General features: G+C 37.6%; 3 protein-coding genes across 6 annotated transcripts in view; 2 read left to right on the top strand and 1 right to left on the bottom strand.

Moving 5' to 3' along the window:
• Positions 1-145: 145 nt before the first annotated feature.
• Positions 146-10,324, top strand: LOC139958554 (COMM domain-containing protein 3-like). 2 transcript variants are annotated; one of them, XR_011789825.1, is made up of 7 exons: positions 146-321; positions 1,688-1,796; positions 2,659-2,818; positions 4,053-4,169; positions 5,245-5,329; positions 5,709-5,966; positions 6,026-10,324. XR_011789825.1 is itself a non-coding variant. In XM_071955688.1 (6 exons), the coding sequence occupies exons 1-5, from the start codon at positions 177-179 to the stop codon at positions 5,305-5,307; spliced, it is 594 nt and encodes a 197-aa protein (XP_071811789.1). In that variant the 5' UTR covers positions 146-176; the 3' UTR covers positions 5,308-5,329; positions 5,709-10,324. The 2 variants fall into 2 exon arrangements, 1 of the variants encoding a protein (XP_071811789.1); XM_071955688.1 differs by having other exon boundaries at positions 5,709-10,324.
• LOC139958553 (uncharacterized) lies at positions 9,641-22,107 on the bottom strand. 2 transcript variants are annotated; one of them, XM_071955686.1, is made up of 12 exons: positions 20,830-22,107; positions 20,139-20,286; positions 18,954-19,229; positions 18,451-18,546; positions 17,111-17,206; positions 16,800-16,834; positions 15,051-15,142; positions 14,114-14,270; positions 13,603-13,698; positions 13,181-13,339; positions 11,799-11,894; positions 9,641-11,644 (listed from the first exon to the last, which is right to left on the bottom strand). In XM_071955686.1, exons 1-12 carry the CDS (start codon positions 21,295-21,297, stop codon positions 11,528-11,530), a joined length of 1,836 nt encoding a protein of 611 aa, XP_071811787.1. In that variant the 5' UTR covers positions 21,298-22,107; the 3' UTR covers positions 9,641-11,527. The 2 variants fall into 2 exon arrangements, with proteins under 2 accessions (XP_071811787.1, XP_071811786.1); XM_071955685.1 differs by lacking the exon at positions 16,800-16,834 and having other exon boundaries at positions 17,076-17,206; positions 20,830-22,101.
• A 1,746-nt stretch (positions 22,108-23,853) lies between these two features.
• LOC139958381 (ATP-citrate synthase-like) overlaps positions 23,854-26,227 on the top strand; it is a 33,539-nt gene continuing 31,165 nt past the window's right edge. For both annotated transcript variants that reach the window (XM_071955409.1, XM_071955408.1), the window contains exon 1: positions 23,854-24,040. The gene's annotated coding sequence lies outside the window, so the exon portion shown is untranslated. The remainder of the gene's footprint in view (positions 24,041-26,227) is intronic.

The following is a 26,227-nucleotide window of genomic DNA, read 5'->3' as shown; positions in this document are numbered from 1 at the left end:
CAAACTGTGGATCAGATGGGTACCCCAGGGTAGGGCCTGCTTTAGAGAGCGATCTTCTGTGTAATGTTTACAAATACATGATCACATGATCTTACCCATAGCCAAAATTGTTTATGCAGGAGGTATATGCATAAAATAACCCCTTCTCTGGTTATATATTGAAAAGGCGTAGCGTAATGGAGCTCTCAGGTGAAGTGTTGGAAGGTCTTCAGTTAGTTGGTAATTCCGCCCACGTTTCAGATAAATGCTTCAATCCTCTCATATCACGAGTTTTAAAGGACTGTCGTGATACAGATGGACCTTCCGAAATTGCTTTGACAGGTGAAATAATTACTTCCTTATCAGCGTTATTTAAGCTCAGGCTAGCCTACGTCTTTAGTCTTGCATATGTGTTGGAATACAGGTACTAGATTTGCGAAAACAATTGCTACTTTATAATAAGTTCGCATGTTCTGTGTCATACACAATTATGCATCTTGTTGCTGCGTTTTTTAATGTCATAGTGTAAAGTACATTTTCAACAACACTTTTAGCCCACTCGTCCTTATCGACAGCAGTTAAAATTGCACAGATCCGTTTAAGAGTGACATGTAGCTTAGGCCTAGTGGAATGCAGTACAATTACAAATTAACCCACTTACCTAGCCTGGTGCGAAAAGAGGGGGCGGGGGGGGGGGGGAGGGGGGATAATCAACGTCAACATCATGTCCCAGAGTCATTAGACAAAATATGGTCACATAACCCTAATCCATCCTATTACAATAGCATAATGGGCTGGATTATTGTGTTATGTTAACTAGCAATTTTTACTACATGTATGTCAATTAATTTCCTACAATTATATGGTCAACTCCATGATACAGACCTGTGATAAACTTTAGAGATAGCTTCTGATCACTCCCTTCTTATATTTTGAACACTAAGATAGATGTGTTGAATATTATAGTGGTTAACAGTAGTATTGGATGAGATGTACTCAAATAAGAAAAAAAAAGTATCAAGTTGGAAGCACAAGGATGCTAAGATAATTTAAAAATCAATGCAAAAACACATGTATCGTGACTCATAGCTTGATAGTATCTGATTATTATCTTTTGGAAGTCTCTGTGATGGGTGTTACAAATTTTAATGATTGAAAATGTTATTTTCATTGAATGTTCCTGCATGAAACTGATGTCATGGCTCCAAGTCACTATGAATTGAGAAAATCAGAATAATTTTTATTTTGATGTTCATTTTGACTTTTTGAGAAACATGATGGTTGTTACAGTGTTATATTTTGAAAATCTCACTTAGTTCACCCATGTGAATGACAAATGACTAGTCACAATGAAAATTAATCTCTATATCACCATATTTTTCACAAAAGAGAAGGGAAAAATAGAAAGAGAAAAAAACAGATTTGAGACTTGTTAGCAAATTTCAAGTTGGGGTAATTTATGATGCTACATGGTAGAATCATGCAATTTTTCAATTTGTGTCATAATACGTACATGTCCTATTCCATGTTAAATTTCAAGGTTCTACTTTGGGTAATTTATTGTATTTGTATTACACTTTAGAAAAAGTACCTCAATCCATGATTAAAAAGTATCATGTTATTAAAGCTTGTAAAAAATTGCATAACAAAAACTTGATAATATCCCACTTTTGGTTTAATATTTGATTATTCTGATTGAACTCTATAGGTAAGCCTGTCCCAGGATTGAATGCTGCTGTGTTTAAACAAGCATACGCAGCACTTTACACATTAGTATTAGAAGCAGCAAAACATGATGCTGACCGATCAAATGTCAGGTAAGCCAATTTAATCTAATTTAATTTAATGTGTTATGGTAGGTATTTCACTAAAACTGCAGTAGTTGATTTCTCTAGCATGAGAGAGATTCTGTAGAGGAAGTTTGCAATAAAGATTGAAATGTTGGTCACTTTGAAAATTTAAAGACAAATTGGTAAGTAATGTAAACTTTTGAGGTAAATTCTTAACATCACTTTTTGGAGAAGGGCGAAAGAAATGTAAAGTCATTCTGCTCTGAATTAGTAAGCTTTGAGTAGTATGTGCTTAACTGATATAATTACTTGAGTTTCTTAAATATAATTCTACCAGTTTATGGGTTCATTTTGCCATTGATGCTAACGTCAACAACTATATTCAGATTTCTAAATCCACCTGAAATAGGGAATTTAGGAGTTTAAGCCATAATTATGATTTCTAAATCCACCTAGAATAGGGCATTTAGGAGCTAAAACCAGAATTGTGATTTGAATGATGAAGAAATCATTCATTAGAAATCTTTTGTAGGAAGTGTTCATGATTTTTCCCTTACAATATCTGATTCATAAAAACCAAGTTACATTTGTAATTTTGCTATAGGAAATCAATAATGTATGTATTTTAGATCCTCCTGCAAGCAGGAACTCACCAAGAAGCCATCATTGGCTAATCAAAGCCGCAAACTGACAGAAGTCAGTCTCTTAGATTCATATTTAACGTCCATGATTATGAATTGTCAACAACTTTGTAACTGGACGACGTACATTAATCTTGGAGTGACTCAAACTCGGGACCTTATGATTGAAAGGCACCGGCGTTAACCACTGAGCTAACACTCCTTAATGTCATTCATAATATGAGAGTCTATTTGTTTCTTATTTTTAGTGCTGTCCTGGAAGATTGTAAGTTTGCTCCAGATAGGATAGAAGCTTTCTCCAAGGCCTTTGAGTCTGCTAAGCCAGAGTTGAGAGCTTTACTCAGTAATATTGGTACACAGTTCAGGCACGTAGTGGATGTTGATTGGCGGTTAGACTACTTCTTAAAGGTACAGCAGCAGCCAATGAGTGCTTGAGAGTCATTTTAATTATTTTAAATTACTAAGACATGCTTGCTAAAAGAACTTACTACTTCTTCAGTTTTTAAATTCAGACATGTTCAAGACAATGCTACAAACTAGAACTTAATAATTTCTTAGCCATGACTTACAGTAAGTGCTTATCAGTGGTGCATATGTTGATTGATCTGTAATGACTGTGGAGGAATCTACCTCTATATCTCATAACATCCAATCCACAAATCCACTTTTTAATTTTTCTTTTATACTTCTTGAGGTTTTGCTTTCTTCAAGTTAGCACAAAGTAGCCACTCATATTTGCCTTTTTTGGTGATTGATAGAAGACATCAACTGCACAGCTTTTCAATATTAATTTGTCGGCATATAATACCCCTTAATTTTATGATGTACTATCACAGTACCCTTAATTTGATAATGTAGCATCTCAGTACCCTTCATTTTATGTACTATCACAGTACCCTTTAATCTTATTATGTACCATCACAGTACCACTTAATTTTATTATGTACTACTAACTCAGTAGTCAGTATATACCCCTTAATTTTATTATGTACCATCACAGTACCACTTAATTTTATTATGTACTACTAACTCAGTAGTCAGTACCCCTTAATTTTATGATACATGTACTGTCACAGTACCCCTAAATTTTAATATGTACTATCACAATACCCTTAATTTTATTATGTGCTATCACGGTACCATCACAGTACCCTTAATTTTATAATGTGCTATCACAGTAGCCCTAAATTTTAATATGTACTATCACAGTACTTAATTTTATTATGTGTTATCACAGTACCATCACAGTACCCCTTAATTTTATTATGTGCTATCACAGTACCCCTAAATTTTAATATGTACTATCACAGTACCCTTAATTTTATTATGTGCTATCACAGTACCCTTAATTTTATTATGTGCTATCACAGTACCATCACAGTACCCCTTAATTTTATTATGTGCTATCACAGTACCCCTTGATTTTATTATACATGTACTGTCACAGTACCCTTAATTTTATTATGTGCTATCAGACTTGATTATTATCTGACAATGTTAATTATATGCAAAGTGTAAAAAGATATTGAAGATGACAACTGATAAATGTTTATATATTTTAATTAAAATTGATGGTTTGTCTTGAAACAAATTATATTCTATTACTGGTCAGTATTCAGTATGTGTTTGTTTTCTTTTACAGAACAATCATTTAGATAAGATGAATGAGCCAGTTTATATGATCACTTTAAAGACAGAGGCTGGAGACCAACAAGGTGTCAAGAACATCCAGTTTTCTTGCTCCATTGAACAGTTACAGGTTGGTTTTGTTTCATCTAGCTTCCTGGTCAATGGCAACAGTTTATAATTTGTGTCAAAGGTAAATGGGAACAATGTGATGGCATGTATGTATATGTGTTAGTGACACCTTGGCTTGAAACATATGTAGTCAAAGTATGTGGTTGATGGACTTCATACAGTATTTGGTGTTTGGATGCAACTTATTGAGTACAATAACACTACAGTTTATATATACACTGTGATGGTGATGGCATGTTTGTATGTGTGTGTGACACCTTGGCTTGTAAACACATGTTAGTCAAAAGCTGTACATGGTCAATGGACTTTATACAGTATATGGTATGTGGATGCACCTTGATGAATACAAGAACCCTATTGGAACTGGTGGATGTAAAAGTCATTGAGGTCAACAGATGTAAAAGTCTGAAAACTTTGTAAACATGTGAACTCAAAAAGTACCTCTTGATTGCAGTTTCAACTTGTCATATAAATCCCCCTTGGTTGACATTAATAGAGGTCAAACTCTGAAACCTTGTACTCCAATAACCGTAAAATGGCTGCTGATGAATTTCTTACTTGTTAGGTAGGAGTTTTAGGGCTATATTAGTGCAAGAATCTTTTGCTGATCACTTGAAGTCTGTTTTTGGTCAACCAACACTTGAAATCTTGTGTTGTGTGTTGAATGTTCTCATACAGAATGTGGCAAGGAATCATTAAGTTATTTGGCGGAAGGGTACAGGCTTACCTCTCCCTCTCCCCTCCAACCTTTCTCAGATGTTGGTGTTTGTTTTCATTTAACACCATATGCCTCTGTTAATGCATATTCATGTTAAGAGCACATGTTACCACCAAGCCTCCACTACCTACTGCCAAGCCTCCTTTTAGTGTAAGAATTTGTAACATTTCCTGTTGTTATCTGGTATGACTGATTAGTTAATTGCACGTTTGTTATAGTATTGATATAGAATACTTCACTAGTTATATGACTGAATCTACTGGGAAGAGGTTGTATAACTCTATATATCAATTTCTAATCACATGCAACTAGCAGATTGAAATATTTTATATTGAGCATATATCTACTTTGTCTGCAGGATATGGTTGGGAAGCTTAAAGATGCCACAAAAAGTATGGAAAAGTTAGCCCAGTCAACGTAGCTGTTGATGAAAGATGGTACAGGTATGTTCTTGACTTGATCACATGACTTGATCACATGATAAGCTTACATCTTTCTGTGCTTAAAATGTTGTCTCTTGGCCATCCAAGTTGCTAGAAGTGTCTCAAGAAATAACCTGTAAAGTAGTTGCAAGACAAACCAACTACAGTATTTATTACCAGTACCAACCGCCCCTCCCCCCTCCATCCACAAAACTAACATTTGCAGAAGGTTTGTAAGAAGCAAGGGAAATAATCGTTTTACTATATATCCTATGCATTGCCTTTCCTTTTTAATGATATGTATTATCTATTTATTATATCTTGTGCATGATCTGTCTTATTTAATGATGTGGATTAATCTTTTTTATTCATTTCTCCTTTTCATGTTATTGTTTTGCAGAGAACGTTTGAGAGCCACATAGGAGAACACAAGGAGACTACAAAGACACCCTGAATCACATGGTTTGAAGCAGGAAATATGAATCGCAAGGTTTGAAGCAGGAAATATGATTCACAAGCTTTGAAGCAGGAAATATGAATCACATGGTTTGAAGCAGACAATATGAATCACAAGGTTTGAAGCAGGAAATATGTATCTCTAGGTTTGAAGCAGGAAATATGTATCACAAGGTTTGAAGCAGGAAATTTGAATCGCAAGGTTTGAAGCAGGAAATAATATGAATCTCTAGGTTTGGAGCAGGAAATTTGAATCACAAGGTTTGAAGCAGGAAATATGAATCTCTAGGTTTGGAGCAGGAAATATGAATCACAAGGTTTGAAGCAGGAAATATGAATCACAAGGTTTGGAGCAGGAAATATGAATCACAAGGTTTGAAGTAGGTTATATGTATCTCTAGGTTTGAAGCAGGAAATATGATTCACAAGCTTTGAAGCAGGAAGTATGAATTACATGGTTTGAAGCAGACAATATGAATCACAAGGTTTGGAGCAGGAAATATGAATCTCTAGGTTTGAAGCATGAAATATGAATCACATGGTTTGAAGCAGACAATATGAATCTCTAGGTTTGAAGCAGGAAATATGTATCACAAGGTTTGAAGCAGGAAATATGAATCTCTAGGTTTGGAGCAGGAAATATGAATCACAAGGTTTGAAGCAGGAAATATGAATCACAAGGTTTGGAGCAGGAAATATGAATCACAAGGTTTGAAGTAGGTTATATGTATCTCTAGGTTTGAAGCAGGAAATATGATTCACAAGCTTTGAAGCAGGAAGTATGAATTACATGGTTTGAAGCAGACAATATGAATCACAAGGTTTGGAGCAGGAAATATGAATCTCTAGGTTTGAAGCATGAAATATGAATCACATGGTTTGAAGCAGACAATATGAATCACAAGGTTTGGAGCAGGAAATATGAATCTCTAGGTCTGAAGCAGGAAATATGTATCACAAGGTTTGGAGCAGGAAATATGAATCTCTAGGTTTGAAGCAGGAAATATGAATCACAAGGTTTGAAGCCAAGTGTATTATCACTATTATGCAGTAGACAAAAGATATTTTGAATGAAAACTTTTCAAGAAGAAATAAAAACAATGTTCCTTCTCCTGCCTGCATTTGCTATTTATTATCATGCAATGTACATGATTTCAAAAGTGAAGAACCTGATCAGAAACATTCCACAAATTTTCATCCAATCAGTATTATTTTCCAAAGTGTCAGATGTTATTGCGCCCTCTGTGTTCAAGTTTGTCCATGCAATCTGAATCAATCACTAGTATAATATAACCTACAGCAAATTAGATTTCTAGTTGTAAAATTAACTAAGCAACCAGTCTAACTGTAATTGAAAATGTTGGTAATAGTACTACTTCTAACTGATCTAACTGAAACATGTCAGTCATTTGTGGGTTCTTTTAATCCATTGTGATCCTGCAAAGGCTAAACTGATTTGATTGATTTGATTTAATTTATTGTTTTAACACATAGTAATACAAGGTGAACAAGACAATATAACTGCAAATAAGCAAATATGTGAAAGGAAGTAAACTAAGAAACCCTTGTGGGCTTAATCAAATAGAGTACTCCCATCAAAGAAAATGGAAAACCTTAACACCTAAAAAAAAGAAGAAAAGAACCCCCCACAAAAAAAACAAAAACAGATAACCTTAACACATCAGACAAATAACACTACCCCCCCCCAACCACCACCACCTACTCCCACCCCTTACAACGGATACAATCAATAAGGCTTTCATAGTAATATTTCAGATGTCGCCTGAACGAAGCCACAGAAGTATAAGATTTCAAGTTAATCGGAAGATTGTTCCACAAAGAAATAGATCGATTACGGAGGCTTTGCATGCTCTTTGAATTACGATAAAAAGAAGCACGCAAATGACCAGCTTGTCTAGTATTATAATTGTGAATAGAGTGGCCAATTGTATAAAATCTAGCAAAAGAATTTGGAAGCAGATTGTTCATAGCATGATAAGTAAACGTCAGAACATTTAAAGAAATGAGATCAGTGAATTTGAGCATGTTTAAGGAGGTGAATAAATGACTGGTATTATCACGTGGAGCTGAAGACGTTATGTGCCTCACAGCCCGTTTTTGGAGAATGACAAGCTTATTAAGATTAGTATTGAAAGTACCAGACCAAACTTACGATAGATGAAAAAATAAAATACTATAGTAGATAGATCTCAGAATTTTCCTTGGAAAAGTATATATTAACTTAGATAAAAAAAAATTAAAAAAAAACTGTAACCTTTAATAAGAATGCATTCAGGATGCTCTTGTATTATGGACAAAATTAGTCTTGAATTAGTTTTTTTGAGACACAAACAAACAGCCTACAAAGTGGCCTAATAATAGTAAATTTACTAAATAGTAGTGCCTTGTGATGTGCTTAGGTTAATATTGTACATATCAAGTAATGTGGCTTTCATACCCATAATGCCATGAGAATGTTGATGGCAGTGTCAAATGCAATGAAATGTTTAAAGAATTGATCAGTGCCTGACTTTGAGAGAAGAAACTAAAGACAATCTGGAAGGAAGTGGTAACCCTTAGTAACAGACGAAAGTTTCCTACCGAAGGTTGAATATTAGGAGGGAATGTGGGAAGGTATTTGACTCAGCTAATTAACTGACCTGTTTCATTTACAGATTACAGCTGTTCCCTCATTCTAGGTTGCTTCTGTTTAATGGCAAGGATTGTAAATCAGGTTAGTGTAAGAATCAATTACATCAAAGACAACAATTTAAGAGATGCTTTATATATTTCAGACTTTTGTTTGAAGCATATTTTATTATAATGACAAACTGTGTCACAGATGTCTTGCATAGGTGAAAAGTATTAAAAAATCAAGGATGATGTCATGTTTTATCAAAATTAATAGAAAATGTGAAAACTACTGAATACTGTAGCAAGTCTTATTTAATCAAAGAAAGAAATACATATGAAGCTTAAGTTTCAAAGCAAAATACTAAATATACCATTAACATTGTGATTAGGTACAAAGCAAGAAGTATTTGATCAATAGTCGGATCTCTTCTGTGAAATGACACGCACAAGGATTTAAATTCATTCCTTTCATGTTAATTGTCTAATAGTGTCACCCCAGCTTGGCCAACTCTTGTTATAAATGTGTCCACATTTTTGGATGAGCATTTTTGGCTGTGCAAGACGGTAATTTGTTTCTTACATGTTTTCATGTTGTGCAGATAGTTATATGCTTAATCAAACCTGAGGAGGTGATAGCTCCAGGTAAATGTTTGAGAAGTAGTTTAGTTGTTTACCCAACCAGTATAACCATTTATGTGATTGGATGAACAAATTCAAATGTTGCTAGGTTCGTGAAATGGTGGGCTGTTAAATAACTTTAAGCTAGGAATCTATGTTCATGATAGTTGTGATCCGATCAAATGTACACAAAAATCATTTTGCAATTGGTCTCTCCAACATTTCTACAGAACACACTGCCATATTGGTCTTAATGTGTGGATCTGTATTGTTTAGAGTTCTTTGAATCAAAGTAACACAATCACATGAAAATGCTCACAAGCATGTGAACAGGCTGGATGAACTCACATACAGATATGTTGGGTGATTGACTAATGAATTGCTCACAAACATGGGAACAAGCTGGATCAACTTACATATAGATGTGTTGGGTGATTGACTAATGAAAGTGTTCACAGGCATGTGAACAAGCTGGATGAACTTACAGGTGTGTTGGGTGATTGACTAATGAAAGTGTTCACAGGCATGTGAACAAGCTGGATGAACTTACAGATGTGTTGGGTGATTGACTAATGAAAGTGTTCACAGGCATGGGAACAAGCTGGATGAACTTACATATAGATGTGTTGGGTGATTGACTAATGAAAGTGTTCACAGGCATGGGAACAAGCTGGATGAACTTACATATAGATGTGTTGGGTGATTGACTAATGAAAGTGTTCACAAACATGGGAACAAGCTGGATGAACTTACATACAGATGTGTTGGGTGATTAACTAATGAAATTGCTCACAAACATGGGAACAAGCTGGATATACTTGCATACAGATGTGTTTGTAAAATAGTAGTTTGAATTGAAACTTGGAAATTCAATTTCAATAGCTCTCTTCTGCAATAAGTACAAACGAAATTGTACATTCTAGTACATACTAGTACATACTGCTAGTGATGAACTCACGGTACCGTTATGGTCTGCAGTCTGACACTGCAGCTTGTCAAGTTTTGCACTAGATAGGACTTCTATATAAACACCTTCTGTTGATTTTGTATTTTGCTCTGACAATAACAAATGTCAGATAGGAGAAATGATGTGATTGGGTGGAACAGCAAAGCATTTACACAGTCATGTCAAGGACTCCACTTTGAAATTGTCTTGTGTAAGAACATTGAACACATTGATATAAACTTCCTTTCACACAATTATTACAAGATTTTTTTTCTTTATAGTTAAAAAAAATAGTTGAAATAGTCATATATTTTGTTTCAAATGTATAACATTGTACCAAATACACTATCTAGAAAAAAGCATATTTTTCTTTGATGTTATATTCTATTAGTTTTGTTTCTGTGTTATTGACAGCAGTTACATTGAACTTAAAAAGGTTGCATAGCTTGGTATAAAATCTTATCATAGATTATTTCTGAATTGCAAACCAAGTGTGTCATAAGCTCCAGTAGTCCAGCTTCAAGTAAAATAATTAAGCACCTTACCACAGCTCACCCTCATCCCTACCAAAAGGCAGTGTAATCATTAAGATGTAACTAAACTTATACCCTGGAAACCCTGGAAACAATGATCAACAACATTGGGCAGACATACATCATGCAGAACAAATGTCACAATGATAACATTAAATATCTACCAGCCTACCAGGCAAACCCTGCATATTAATAACAATGTCAAGCATCACTGTGTCAAGCATCACAGTGCCAAGCATCACTGACAAGCATCACTGACAAGCTTCAATGCATCAAGTATCATAGTGTCAAGCCTCACTCTGTCAAGCATCACTCTGTCAAGCATTACTTTGTCAAGTATCACTGTCCCAAGCATCACTGTGTCAAAACACAAGTGTCAAGCATCACTGTGTCAAGCATCACAGTGTCAAGCATCACTGTGTCAAGCATCACAGTGTCAAGCATCACTCTGTCAAGCATCACTGTGTCAAGCATTACTGTGTCAAGTATCAATGCCCAAGCATCACTGTGTCAAACACCAGTGTCAAGCATCATTGTGTCAAGCATCACTGCCAAGTATCACAATGTCAAGTATCAGTGTCAAGCATCACTGTGTCAAGCATTACTGTGTCAAGTATCAATGCCCAAGCATCACTGTGTCAAACACCAGTGTCAAGCATCATTGTGTCAAGCATCACTGCCAAGTATCACAATGTCAAGCATCACAGTGTCAAGCATCACAGTGTCAAGCATCACAGTGTCAAGCATCACTGTGTCAAGCATTACTGTGTCAAGTATCAATGCTCAAGCATCACTGTGTCAAACACCAGTGTCAAGCATCATTGTGTCAAGCATCACTGCCAAGTATCACAATATCAAGCATCACAATGTCAAGCATCACTGTGTCAAGTATCACTGTGTCAACCACCATTGTCAAACATCACAGTATCAAGCATCACTGTGTCAAGCATGATTCTGTCAAGCATCACAGTGTCAAGCCTCACTCTGTCAAGCATCAGGGTGTCAAGCATCACAGTGCCAAGCATCACTCTGTCAAGCATGTAATGGTTTTGTGAGGGCATCTGAGTCTATACGATGAGCACCTTTAAGTGGTGGATCATTCTTCTTCACGTACTGGCGTAAAAATGATCTGGTTGCTCTCGCTCCTTGCTGTAAACAGAACACAAGAACGAGAACAGATGAATGAATTGCTCTTCCTAGGGCTGCTGTATTGCTTGTATGACTTCTACATGTATGACTATCTACAACTACCACCTCCTCTCCCTGACAATTTAACTCAAAGGAAAAACAAAGAGCTCTCTACCTCTACTAGGAAAGTCTTATCTTCCTCCTCCATCTCCCAGTCAGTAGTTCCAATGTAGTGCGTATCAATACCAATTGTACGGTTAATGTCAAGCTCCTGAAAAAAGAGCATATTTCAAAGTGAAGGGGCAAGAAGATTTAAGACGTATTAAGATGTATTCTATAGGATTGAAGATCTGTACTGCGTGGTCAGTGTTGGATATCGGTCATGTATGGTCTGTACGGTGTGATGCGCATTGTATCGCCTACACTTTATGTCCATCCTTTGTTGTCTGTACAGTGTGGTCTGCACTGTATGGTCAGCATGTTTATCGGTCATGTGTGGTCTGCACAGTGTGGTGTGTATCATATGGACTGCACAGTATTGTCTGTCAATGCTTTGTGGTCTGTACTGCATGGTCTTTGTGTATATATCTATCATGTGTGGTCTGCACGGTGTGGTGTGTATTGTATATCTGTCATGTCTGGTGTGTATGGTGTGGTGTGTATTGTATATCTATCATGTGTGGTCTGCACGGTGTGGTGTGTATTGTATATCTGTCATGTCTGGTGTCGTGTGTATTTTATGGTCTACAGAGTATTGTCTGCACTGTATATCAATCCTTGGGGTCTGTGCTATGTGGTCTGTGCTATATATCTGTACTGTGTGGTCTGTGCGATATATGTGTCATGTGTATTTTTTTTTATACCTCCTGCAAGCAGGAACTTGCTAACAAACCTCATTGGCTTATCAAAGCCGCAAGTTGCCCGAAGTCAGTCTCTTACATTCATATTTAACGTCCATGATTATGAATTGTCAACATCTCTGTTACTGTACGACACACATTAATCTTGGAGTGACTCGAACCAGGGACTTTTGATTGGAAGGCACCGGCGTTAACCACTGTATGTCTATGCTGAATGGTCTATACTGTATGGTCTGCACATATGTGGTTTGTCTTGTCTTTCCTGTGTGGTGTGCACTGTGTTATCTTCCTGAACGTTCTATACAGTGTGTATTCAATGGTCTGTACTGTATGGTCTGCACATATGTGGTTTGTCTTGTCTTTCCTGTGTGGTGTGCACTGTGTTATCTTCCTGTACGTTCTATACAGTGTGTATTCAATGGTCTGTACTGTATGGTCTGCACATATGTGGTTTGTCTTGTCTTTCCTGTGTGGTGTGCACTGTGTAATCTTCCTGTACGTTCTATACAGTGTGTATTCAATGGTCTGTACTGTATGGTCTGCACATATGTGGTTTGTCTTGTCTTTCCTGTGTGGTGTGCACTGTGTAATCTTCCTGTACAGGTGTTTACTGTATGGTCCATCTGGTGAGTAATATGTGGTCTGTTCTGTATGATTTGTATTGTACATCTGTATATGTATTGCGTGACATACTTACCGTCATGAAGACTCGTTTAACATTGATAAGCATTGTATCCTGTACAGCCCGCAGGAAGTCTACCACAGAACCAATCTCCCGTCTGTCATAACCTTGAAACATATTCTGAATACCCACTCCTTTACGCTCAGCAAAAGCCTGCAGTTCATTAAAGTTTATCTAAGTAGAGAGCAAAACAAAACATAGAATGTTGTCCACACAAGGAAATACATCATAGATGAGGGGAGTGTGTGGGGGGGAGGGGAATAATGTATGCTTATGATAAGGTACCTGTGATCAGACTGCTTTGACTGCAACATGCCCATAAATATTGTTGTACATTGTTTCCGACATTTTCTGGAATTTGCAAAATTTATGATTGTGTTCCAATAGTTTATTGGATAATATACCATGAATATTCATAATTTCATATTTGACATTACCTCATTGTCATGATTCAGATCCAGGTAGTCAAAGACCTCAGCAATTGTGTAGTTTCCTCCAAAAAGTAACATTGCATGTTGATCAGTAAACTCACTCTGAGGATAATCAATGATTAGAAATCAAATTAACTCCTATTAGTAAACTGAAATAACCTATACAGGAGGACTGCATGTTAATCAATAACTTATTGTAATGATAACATAAATATGGTCAGAAATTAAAGATTTCCTTAACCAGTAAACTCACTCAAAGAGAATTATATGTTCAGAATCGTAAATACAGAACCTGTAAAGTACAAGGTAATCAGTAAATTCATTCACAGAAAGTAAAACCATTTATTTAGCCACCCTGTGTTTTATATCGGATCAATCGATTGCAGTAACTTTGTTGTCCTGTTTTAGAAATCTTGCCCTCAGCCCACCTCCCGTTCCGTAACTTTGCCACAAGGTTACCTCTGGGCCAGTGATACGTACTTTTAAAATAGTTCGGATGTAGTGTGCATATGCATACCTTTGTAAATGCCTGCTCAAGCTCTTTTCTAGTGATGGACGCATCTTGGTCGAGTTGGCTTTCATCTAGAACTTTAAAGAATATTTCGAAAGCTTCCACCACCTGAGCATGTTCCATTGCTGCTTGTTCCTGCAATGCTTTCTTTTCGTGTCTTTCCCTGTTGCAAGGCAAAGGCAGCATAGTACATTCAGAATACTCATAGTTGCACATACCTTTATAATTGTTCTAAATAATTATTTTGATATTAACTGCGATATACATAGTTAGTGGTCTTACAGAGTTATCTGGGTGCTCAGGTCTTATACATATATAGACTTACAGACAGATAAGTTGCTGGTCTTATAGTTTAGTTGAAATCCTTAGTTTGAGACTTACAGAGATAGTAGAAATGGTCTTAAAGAGTCTTAATACAGGGAAAATTTAAGGAGGGCATCGCATATATAATTTATGGTCTTATAGATATAGCTAATTGGGTAGGCTTACAGGCATTTCAGAGCTGCTCTTAAAACAGAGATAGTTAAGTTGGTGCTCTTGATGAGATAGCCGAAGCCGATAGCCGAATATTTTAGTCGCTGGTCTGAATACTGAGATAGGTTAGTTAGTCTTACAGAGGTATATGAGTGGGTCAGAGATAATTTAGTAGGTGGCCTTATTGTGATAGTTTAGTGATTGGTCTTACAGAGGTATATGAGTGGGTCAGAGATAATTTAGTAGATGGCCTTACTGTGATAGTTTAGTGATTGGTCTTACAGAGGTATATGAGTTTGTCAGAGATAATTTAGTAGATGGCCTTACTGTGATAGTTTAGTGATTGGTCTTACAGAGGTATATGAGTGTGTCAGAGATAATTTAGTAGATGGCCTTACTGTGATAGTTTAGTGATTGGTCTTACAGAGGTATATGAGTTTGTCAGAGATAATTCAGTAGATGGCCTTACTGTGATAGTTTAGTGATTGGTCTATTCGGTGGTTCATTATTATATAGCTTCTCCATCTTATTAACCATCAGGTCTTGATCATCGCTGGAATACTGTGGAATCAATAATTGTGTCATTCTTATATAAGGTTGTATTGATTGAATGGTTATATGAGTCAACCATGGTCAGCTTTAATTCACACTGTTCGACTGAAGTATGAATTTAGATGAAAAGCAAGGTGAAACACACATAAATAACATGACATGCAATTCATTCTTTAATTACACGCAATCAGTACATAAACACGGATAGGGTGTACCGTAAGGCTTCCTGATCCTTGGGTCTCTCAACTTAACTAAACTAAGGTTAGGTATGAGGACTCACTAGAACCATCCCAATCGTCTGGTCGTAATAGTCACCTTAACTAAACTAATGTTAGGTATGAGGACTCACTAGAACCATCCCAATCGTCTTGTCGTTATAGTCACCTTAACTAAACTAAGGTTAGGTATGAGGACTCACTAGAACCATCCCAATCGTCTTGTCGTATAGTCAACTTAACTAAACTAAGGTTAGGTATGAGGACTCACTAGAACCATCCCAATCGTCTTGTCGTTATAGTCAACTTAACTAAACTAAGGTTAGGTATGAGGACTCTCTAGAACCATCCCAATCCTCTGGTCGTTTTAGTCACCTTAACTAAACTAATGTTAGGTATGAGGACTCACTAGAACCATCCCAATCGTCTGGTCGTAATAGTCACCTTAACTAAACTAAGGTTAGGTATGAGGACTCACTAGAACCATCCCAATCGTCTTTTCGTTATAGTCACCTTAACTCAGGGTTGTCCAATCTATTGCAGAAGAGGGCCACATGGAAGGATTATGATGAAGGAGGGGGCCGCATGAACCCTTCGCTCGATTATTCATTTTTTTTGCGCGAAGCCCAAGGCAACAAAATGTGAGCACTGCGCGCGGAGTGCACTGACTTATTTTCCTTCCTGATAAAACAGATGAATAAAGTCCAGCCGGTACCCTCCCCCCCCCCCCCCTCCGCTGAGAGAGTGTCACACAAACTGACCTGTATGCAGATTTTTGGACCCAGAAGGTTCGAATGATTGATTATATAGCTTCAAATTGTTATCAATAAATCTGCTCACTAAATTTTACACCGTAGAGCATCTCTGGCGGGCCGGACGCAACCCTGCAGCGGGCCGGACTGTGGCCCGCAGGCCGTAGGTTGGACAACCCTGCCTTAACTAAACTAAGGTTAGGTATGAGGACTCACTAGAACCATCCCAATCCTCTGGTCGTAATAGCCACCTTAACTAAACTAAGGTTAGGTATGAGGACTCACTAGAACCATCCCAATCGTCTTGTCGTTATAGCCACCTTAACTAAACTAAGGTTAGGTATGAGGACTCACTAGAACCATCCCAATCCTCTGGTCGTAATAGTCACCTTAACTAAACTAAGGTTAGGTATGAGGACTCACTAGAACCATCCCAATCGTCTTGTCGTTATAGCCACCTTAACTAAACTAAGGTTAGGTATGAGGACTCACTAGAACCATCCCAATCGTCTTGTCGTTATAGTCACGTTAACTAAACTAATGTTAGGTATGAGGACTCACTAGAACCATCCCAATCCTCTGGTCGTTATAGTCACCTTAACTAAACTAAGGTTAGGTATGAGGACTCACTAGAACCATCCCAATCCTCTGGTCGTTTTAGTCACCTTAACTAAACTAATGTTAGGTATGAGGACTCACTAGAACCATCCCAATCGTCTTGTCGTTATAGTCACCTTAACTAAACTAAGGTTAGGTATGAGGACTCACTAGAACCATCCCAATCCTCTGGTCGTAATAGTCACCTTAACTAAACTAATGTTAGGTATGAGGACTCACTAGAACCATCCCAATCGTCTTGTCGTTATAGTCACGTTAACTAAACTAAGGTTAGGTATGAGGACTCACTAGAACCATCCCAATCGTCTGGTCGTAATAGTCACCTTAACTAAACTAAGGTTAGGTATGAGGACTCACTAGAACCATCCCAATCGTCTTTTCGTTATAGTCACCAAATCTCTCTTCTTTCTCCCAAAGATGAGGTAAGTCATGAAGAGGCTTCAATCGGCAAAGAAAACTATCTTGTCTTTTCATGGACAGCCACCATCCTACAAAGAAACATATTTGATATTTCAGAGAATGCCACCACCGCTTTGCAAAAGATATGGATATTAAGAAATACACACACTACATTATTCCCCTATATGCTAAAATAGCAACAACGTTTCAGCACAAAGTAGTTTAATCTACTATATATTCATAGTATTACTGAATAACAAAATAAAATAAAACTGTTAGAAAACTACTTATCCACTAGAGATCCCGTGTAAGAGAATGTGTAAAAGTAAGTTGGCCTGACGGCCAATAGTACTGGTGAGCATAAGAGATCATGATGACATATGACTTACGAAGGCAGTCCTCGGTAGATTTCGGTAAAGCCTCTTATTACATAAGCCAACATTACCACAGGGCGCAGGATCGATTTTTTTTTGCGGAAAATATTGCCACGATCCTTTTATAGTACGTTTACCTCCTTGGCTTCGGGCACACCGTACAAAATGATGTTGCGATTACCGTTCTATCACACCCCAACCCCTCTCCCCTCCCTCTCAGAGAGAGTCATCATGTTCCAATAGAAACAATTTGTCCTGTACCAACCAGTAGTGCATCCTGTCAAACGTACCCTGATTTAGGTTAATGAACGAATACGTAACATGCACAACATAAATAATAATGTTACGGAAGTATGAAAATAGAAATAAACTACATTAATAAAATTAACATTTAATATAGCGCAATTTTCATATAAAATGCTCAATGCGCTTTACAAAAATGTAATGCCTGCTGATTGAGTTTTGAACGAGGTTCATGTAAAAGATCGAGAGATGTCGAACGAAGCTGTCTAGAAGGTCTATGATCGACAAGCATGTCCCGGATGTATTGTGGAGACATGTTGTTCAGTGCTTTGTAGATCATCAGCAAGACCTTAAAATCAATACGCCGCTTAATTGGAAGCCAGTGAAGATTCCTCAGTACAGGTGTTATGTGCTATCTCTTCGGAATACGAGTAGTAATCCTGACAACAATGTTCTGTTCAACTTGGAGTTCGGCAACATTTTGCCGAAAAGGGAACCATTTTATGACGAGAAGTGCGTACTAAACCAGTTAATATCTCCATGTTCAAAAACAGTTGAAATAGTAACAATTATTTGTTCTGTGGGAGGATCTTGCGTTCTTACAATCAGCATATTCATTATATAGCAGAGCTTTGTACATTTGATGATGAAGTCAATATGACGGGCTGAATGAGAAAAAAAAGTTATCTAGGACAGGAGTAGAGTTTGTCACATACCATCGAAACAGTGAATAGGATAATTACACAGGACACCCCCATCAACATAGACGTCTGTCCGGCCATAGCGTTTGTATTTCACAGCTCCAAACAGTCCTATCAATCAAAATCAAACCGGACAAAATTAGTCGCTGTGTTCAACGAATAAGAAATAACGTTATTTAGGCTATATCCTTGATGCAATAACCACTTCTTGATTACCGTAACTATTAGCATGTTGAAGACAAGATAAAGAAGTAAAAAGAATAAAATGAACGACTTTTATAAAATAGTGAGGGCGTGAAGCTCATCTTTGTATGATCTGGTTCACTGGCCGGAGATTACTTGAGGGTTATTAACTTGCAAGATCACATTCTCATTTTGCAAGTTTAGAAGATCAAATTCTTGTTCTTTTGTTCTTCTTCACATGTTGGAACGGTATGCTCAACTTTTGTGTTTAAATGTTTCATAACTGGATATGTTTCTTTGTCCATATAGTTTCCTTCTACTCTTTTGAAACTTACCTGGTATTGCCATCGACATCCTTACAGCGGTCCTGATGGGAAGCGATGGCGTGGTTTTTACATGGCAATACTCGGCATCCATCATGTTTACGTTGGTAACTACCACACATAGCTCTTTTCCATACCAGTCGTATAACTCTTTGAATGTTATGTTGGCATCGCCGCCTGTCTTTGCCTCGATAACTTTTCCAAACCATCTGAAGATTTTCCTACCAGGATGCCATCCAAAATGCTTCTTCAAATTTGGTAAGATGCTGCAATAACCACAACTGGCATCTAATAAAAAAATGTATATATATATATATATATATATATATATATATATATATATATATATATATATATATATATAGATATATATATATATATATATATATATATATATATATATATATATATATATATATATATATATATATATATATATATATATATATATATATATATATATATATATATAACAAAACATTGAGCGTAGGCGGCAATGTCGCTTAAAAATTCACGAATTAACTAGGTATAATCGTTCCTTTAATATAATATTGCAAACGAGGGGAGTACAAGTCAAGGAATGGATCCTCGTATCTGTGATGGGCTACTAGGATGATTAGTTCCTTAAATTAAAGAGTGTTCCTTATTATAGGCGGTTACAACTGTTGAATCTCACCACACTGGAGCTTAGGAGGTTACGTGGGGACTTGATTCAGGTTTTCAAGATTGTGTATGGTTTTGACAATTTATCCTTCACTGCCTTTTTCATGTTAGCTAATAGTAGTTGTACCAGAGGTCATTGTCTTAAACTGCAAAAGTCACAAAGTAGGATTAATATTCGGCATAACTTTTTTCTAATAGGGTTGTGAATGAGTGGAACGGTTTGCCTGAGAAAGTTGTACTTGCGAGTAGTGTCAATGGGCTTAAGAATGCTTTAGACAAGCACTATAAGAATTGTAATCGGGTCTGAGTGTTTGTGTTCAGCTTTTTTCCTCTCCTATAGGGTCCTTGATGGGGACTTGAGTGTCCCTCCTGATCCTTTTTTTCTACTAAACTAAACTTGTGGTCGTGCTCTTAGCATCGATGTGATGGTGACGAGATGACGAGACAAAAGAGTTACGTCTTCCACCTAACCGTAACCTAACCGTAACGCAAAGAGTTACGTCTTTCACCTAACTTACCCAACTCAGGACTTACCCAAAAATTGCGATTTTAGGTCTTGTCTTAGAAAGTCCTCAACTTCGTATGAGTTATAACCGAGAGCAGCTAAAGCAGCCCACATACTTCCAGCACTCGTCCCTGAGAAACGTTTCACATTCTGCCAAACACCAATATTTTCTAGCTCCTTGAAACCCCGAAAGAAAAGAGAAAAGAAGTTGGATAATATATTGAACTATTTATTCCTGCACTGGGACGTTTTTCTCTAAAGATTCTCCATAGATTCAGTTGGTCGGTTCCTCCATGCAGGGATAATTGCATATCACATAGGTCTATTGTTTATGTCGAGACCACGGATCACAGCGCCCATATTAACCATCTCTTCTCATGGATCCACCGACCTCCCCTTATTAAATTTATTTTATGTTTTGCCATGGCGTGCATCATCACTCGTTACATAAACGAGGACCAGAAACATACTCTTGCCACCCCCTCCCCCCCCCCCCTCCATTCAAAGTGAAACGGAAGCTGCATGCTCAGGGCCCATGTTCATGGCGCGTATGTCTTTGTTTCTTCTACAATAAATATGTAATTTGCAAATGCCCACAGTTTTCAAGTTTTCATATTACACATTTGCATAAATACAATATATTCACGTAATTTAAATAATCAACTGACTATGTGAGTTTTATGTGAAGCTCTAACCTTTAAATGCATGATCATTACTTACCCTAATAGCGCCTGCGTATGCAAGGCCTTTAACTCCACCCCCTTCGAATACTACATTTTCAAATGGATATTCATAATTCTGATACTTGATTTGGTATAGGGAGCTGTTGTCGCTGTGCCAACTTGTCTCCGATAAGATAGACCTAGCAGAACCCCCAAGGGCACCCTGCAGTTCGGCTTGTTTTCCAGATATTCCCGGCTTGCTGGTTCTGATGGGTGACAATCGATGATTTCTTGGAAGATCCTCTCCTGCAATGAACATCGCATCCAATACTGTAGATTTCTTCACTAGAGTTGGGCGTCTGGGATGTGGAGCCGCTGGCTTTGGGATCACTTGATCCCGGTTACTTACATTCCCGGGATCTGATTCAACTCGAATTTGTGGATGGTTATCTTTCTCTCCTATACAAGCTCCATTTTTACCCTCGCTATCGAGGGTTGGAGATGTCTTGGAAGCTTTGCCTCCCATTATGCCTCAAAAGGTGTCCTTTGTATCAAAACAATATAGCCACAGGTCGATCATATATCCAACACGTTGCAGATTTGGAATGATAAGCGATTAGGTTTTACCAATTTATTTCCTCAGAAGAAAAGTGTTTCTCTCTCTTATATGGAAATTTCATTACAATTTAATGACATCCATCGAAATTCCACAAAGCGTAAGACCGTCTGTCTCGGGTAACTTGTCTTCGCTATCCGGTTTTGGAGTTGTAATCTCGGCTAAACAAACTGTCCGCATCCAACAAGAACTGTCGGAAATGTTACCACCTTTTCTTGTTTTTTTTTATCTATTTTTGGTATTAGAAAGTGACTATATGTCTATATGCGTTAACTTTCTTCTTCCCTTCCTACACAGAACGGTTATTTACAACTATATGTTTACAAGTTTGTTGATGTTTATATATTCTACGTGGTTACTAAGTTTACCACCTTGCACCTCTACACCGTGTGATTCACCATACCATGTACTTGCATAGAGTGACGTGTAGTGTTTGATATATGTACAGGGCCATGTATGTAGGGAAAAGTAATCTATTCAGACCAGGCTATGTGGGATTAGTAAATCGATAGTTCCTCTTGAAAGCAATCATCTGCAATCACTATATCGATTACACAAGAAGAATGTAAATACCTCAAGTAGGTCTATAGTGTTATACCTCATTGTTTGGATTTGATCTGTCGTCAGTAACATAGTACATTATGATACCATGCGGTCATTTAAGTAACTTGAACTCAGACCTAGATATTTAAAATAAAACAAAACTGTTAGCAAACTGCTTATCCACTAAAAAACCTGTGTAAGAGACTGTGTAAAAGCAAGTAGGCCTGACGTTTCGATCCTAGCAGGATCTTCTCCATTCATGTTCTTCCTTCACCCTATCAGGATCTTCTTCATTCAGCCTCTGAAGAAGATCCTGCTAGGATCGAAACGTCAGGCCCACTTACTTTTACATATTTACAATGATACAGTACGCTACCGTCACCGTGTGAACTTCACCTGGATACCAAATTTAAAGCTGAAGACGGACCATAGCATAGTGTCCTTAATACAGTGTGTGTACTCCCCTTAGTCCATTTATACTCTAACGGTAATGGGGTGCCATAAGGTGATCATGACTGGCCGGATCCCCTGCCTCGAGATCAACTTCCTTGGGTGAACTGACCCTTGACATTTCCATCTTTGTACACACGTGACTTGAAGCAATGTATGTTGAGTCTGCTGTCCCCAGTGATGTAACATTGTATTAGTAACATACCAACATTTCAGTTGTTGCTGACATAATCGTTTCAAATAGACAAAATGTTTTGATTGGTTTGAATATTGTACACGTTGCGTTTGACCAGCAGCATACATACCGGTACGAGTGCAACGGGTAGGGGAGTGGGGGGGGGGGGGTCACCCCAGTGAAAAGCACAAGTCGATCTCAGATCGATGCCAATTTGGTCTCGAAATTGGAGCCGAACTTTAGCGTGGTCTTACAATTTTGAACGTAAGAGGTGAAAAAATAAAAGAAAAATCTTTCTCCTCTTCCTTCCTTACATTTCCCAGATATGAGTAATATTATAGATAACAAAATGATACAGCGTCCGAATCGCGGGGCTTCAATCCCGGGACTTTGAAATACATTCAGCGGAAACTAAATACTTACAAATCACTTCAAGAGAACCAAATAATATCTGCAAATGCTGCAGCTGAAGTCCCCTGGATGACCATATGCATGGCTTGGAAAACAGTTTAGAGAACTGTATTTGGCCTCTTTTTGACATGTTTTTTCGTGTTTATAGTAGCTTCACGACAAGATATATCACTTGATGATCAAGCTTTCGGGGGATATATATACATACTACGAGAGAACACGATATATCTTAACACGATGCAGTTTCCGGCTACATTCCATAGAATTTGAGAGCTAATCCTCCTTCTGACATTTCTTCTACAAATGCTTCCGGTGACTTCGGCCATCCCCGTATTCCCATTTCCTTTTAGGTGGTGGTGGGGGTTACTTTTCGAAACGTTCTGCAATCACTGAAGTCGGTTTCAAAAAGTTGCTAGTCGGCCTCGAAGTCGATCTACACCGCATTAAAAATAGATGAATGAACCCTATTGGGAATGAACAATGTTTTGCAAGTTAGGCGCTCCCTCGAACCCCCCCCCCCACCCCCCCCCCCCCAAAAAAAAATAATGAGGGACAGTTCTTGTTAATTATGAAAAGTGGCACTTCAAAATTGAGGGCGAGCGGGCCCTGTACCACGGATTTGCCGCCACTTTCTCTAGATTATTCACCAGTTTATGTGTAGTAGAGAAGCTGGTTTTTCAAGAGATTGTTATTTTACCGCAAAATACCAAGACATGCCGATTTGCGTACAATGGAAGTGCCGGTACACATTTTTTCCCTATACATTTCTATGATGCCACTATCCGAATTTCGATGCCCATTTAACTATCTAGTGATGGCGCCCCGCACTTTTTGTCGTCCGATGAAAGAACAGCTGATTATCGTCTGATGCAGCAACCATGAAGTATCATTGTCGTGTACACACTTGATGATAGCACAGATCACTCGTTACATGCATGCTCAACAGACGGGCTGAGGATCGGAGAGCGAAGACTTCTCGTTAACGTTTCAGTGAACTATTAGTATTACTACTTTCTGTGAAATTGTGAAACTGTTTGCAAGACCTACTGACCAAAAAAACCCAGCTACGTAAAGGTAAGAGATCAATAGTGGTGCGACAGAACTGTTAATAAACTTATGTACGCAGTTTAAGGCGAACGTGGCAGGCGACTGCAACCGAAATGTATTGCCAACCAAGCTAGTCAAAGTTTCGCTTCACAAGGCTTTAGCAGAACTACTGCAAATAGGCTAGGCCTTCTTACCTAAAATTTTGAGTTGGCCTAATCTGCTCATTACCATTGCCAGTGGATGTCATATCATGTATTGCAATCATCAATGGTACTGAAAGCTAGCAAATTTTCACAATGTGGAAGTGTTCCTTTGAAGGCAAAGTACAATATCCCAAAAGATTTTATTACTTACATTAAGTAATGTCACTTAACAGGTTTAGTTAGCTATGTCAACTGTATGCAAAAATTGTTCATTTTTGTATTTATTTAACCCAACTCTTTGTAACTTAGCCCATCCCTGCTGATGGCATAATTTTGTTATGATTTTTTTTCATTTTAATTTGGCCCATGTAGCCAAATGCCCATTAGTGCTGAAAGTTGTCGACTCTTCTTTTGTACTTTGTAGTCGATTAATCGCATAGCTCAACTCGCTATTATTGGTTACAGTTACAGACCTTTCAACCTGTTTGACCCCAAAATAGGGAGAATAACATTTTTCAGGGCCAAAAAACCGGGAGAATAAGGGGAAAATAGGGAGGTTGGTAATTTCAACTGATATTATATAAACACTCCTAAATAAATAGTCTACAGTACCGCTCATGTATAACTGGACATGTGTACGCGCACAAGATCGTATAAAGACGTATAGACAAGTATAATCACGTATAAACTCGTTGACAAACAAATTGCCGCGTAGACATCTCGTATAATCCTTGTACAAGTTTATATGCAGGTTATGCTATTGTGCTCAATGAATAGGGATTAAAGTCGGCGAAAGAATTAGTGAGATGTTTGAAACAGACGTTTCTTATATCGTAGTTTAAGACGTGGATTCACCTAGCATCGAAGAGGAGGCAGGTAAAGTGTGTGCCGGCATAGAACTTAACTGTTTTTTGTCGTATACAAGTAGCCTACATGCGAACTGCACACATAAGTTACGCCGCATATACAAACAAGTGACAACTTGTGTTTATTAAACTTGTGCACCATGGCATATGCACAGTGCACGCCGTACTACTGTACTGTATTCAGGACTCGACCAAGGCTAACGTACAATAACGACATTGGGCGAAGTCTGAGAACTGACAAAGCAGCCTGCTATTGGTTGAGAGTCCCGCACAGCACTGTGTCAGTCGTAACGTGTTTGTAAACAATCAATCTATTTTAAGATTACACTTATTACGCGATAGGCATAGGACTAACTGTTGGCTATTTTCAGAAATTTCGCAAGTGATGAAACATTAAAAAACCGGGAGAATAGAATATGAAACCAGGAGGCCGGGAGATTCAGGTAAAAATCGGGAGTCTCCCGGTAAAACCGGGAGAGTTGACAGGTCTGCAGTTATAACATCATCACTGTCATTTTTACATTGCAGAGATGCAGTCAAAACAAATCTTTCTCCATGGTGCACTTTATTGTCTTATTTATTCTTTCGTGTCTTAACGTGTGGTGTCTAAATCATGTTAAAACATCTACCAAACTAAAACTGTCAACAACTTTCAATCTACAACATTTCTTAAAATCCTTCATAGTAAATCAGAAACTTTCGAATGAATCTACGAGGCTACTACAACTACTTCGAGCACTAATAAGAGCTAACAAAGAATAGATCTATGTAACACCTTGTAGGGGTGTGATGATTAGTATGCAAGAGTTTTCTAGGTAAGGCTCTAGCCTAGCGTGATAGCTGGCCTGCACATATTTTGCACATGTATTCAAATTAAACTACACCGCAATCAACACACTCAATCAGACATCCGATAAATGTGAACCAGGTTAGTAATGAAGTTATTGTAAACATGTTTGAAGAAATTACAAATACTTTTGGCAATCATGAAGGATTAATAATTTACGAATTTGTGATTATGTGCAATAATCAAACATTGCTAGGACTTAATGATGCACTGCAGAACAATCGTATTACTGACAAGTAAACGCATGAATCTAACCAGAGCAGGAGCTTGCCAATTTTTAAACACAGCACAGTTCTACTGCTTTAGTAATGTTTTTCATAGGTTAGGCTATGTTTCAAAAGCAGCTTGTGTGTAATGC

The sequence above is a fragment of the Apostichopus japonicus genome, chromosome 18 (assembly GCF_037975245.1).
Source record: "Apostichopus japonicus isolate 1M-3 chromosome 18, ASM3797524v1, whole genome shotgun sequence".
Taxonomy (NCBI): Eukaryota; Metazoa; Echinodermata; class Holothuroidea; order Aspidochirotida; family Stichopodidae; genus Apostichopus; species Apostichopus japonicus.
This window is presented reverse-complemented; position numbering and strand designations above follow the sequence as displayed.

What these genes read in the sequence shown, in the direction of transcription:
- LOC139958554 (XM_071955688.1), top strand. Translation starts at nt 177, where the DNA reads ATGGAGCTCTCAGGTGAAGTGTTGGAAGGTCTTCAGTTAGTTGGTAAT. An exon ending in GCTGACCGATCAAATGTCAG is followed by an intron (nt 1,797 to 2,658) that starts GTAAGCCAATTT and finishes TCTTATTTTTAG; the next exon opens with TGCTGTCCTGGAAGATTGTA. An exon ending in GCTCCATTGAACAGTTACAG is followed by an intron (nt 4,170 to 5,244) that starts GTTGGTTTTGTT and finishes CTTTGTCTGCAG; the next exon opens with GATATGGTTGGGAAGCTTAA.
- LOC139958553 (XM_071955686.1), bottom strand. Translation starts at nt 21,297, where the DNA reads ATGGGAGGCAAAGCTTCCAAGACATCTCCAACCCTCGATAGCGAGGGT. An exon ending in CCAATCACTAAACTATCACA is followed by an intron (nt 14,271 to 15,050) that starts GTAAGGCCATCT and finishes GCCTTGCAACAG; the next exon opens with GGAAAGACACGAAAAGAAAG. An exon ending in ATAAGACTTTCCTAGTAGAG is followed by an intron (nt 11,645 to 11,798) that starts GTAGAGAGCTCT and finishes TTCTGTTTACAG; the next exon opens with CAAGGAGCGAGAGCAACCAG.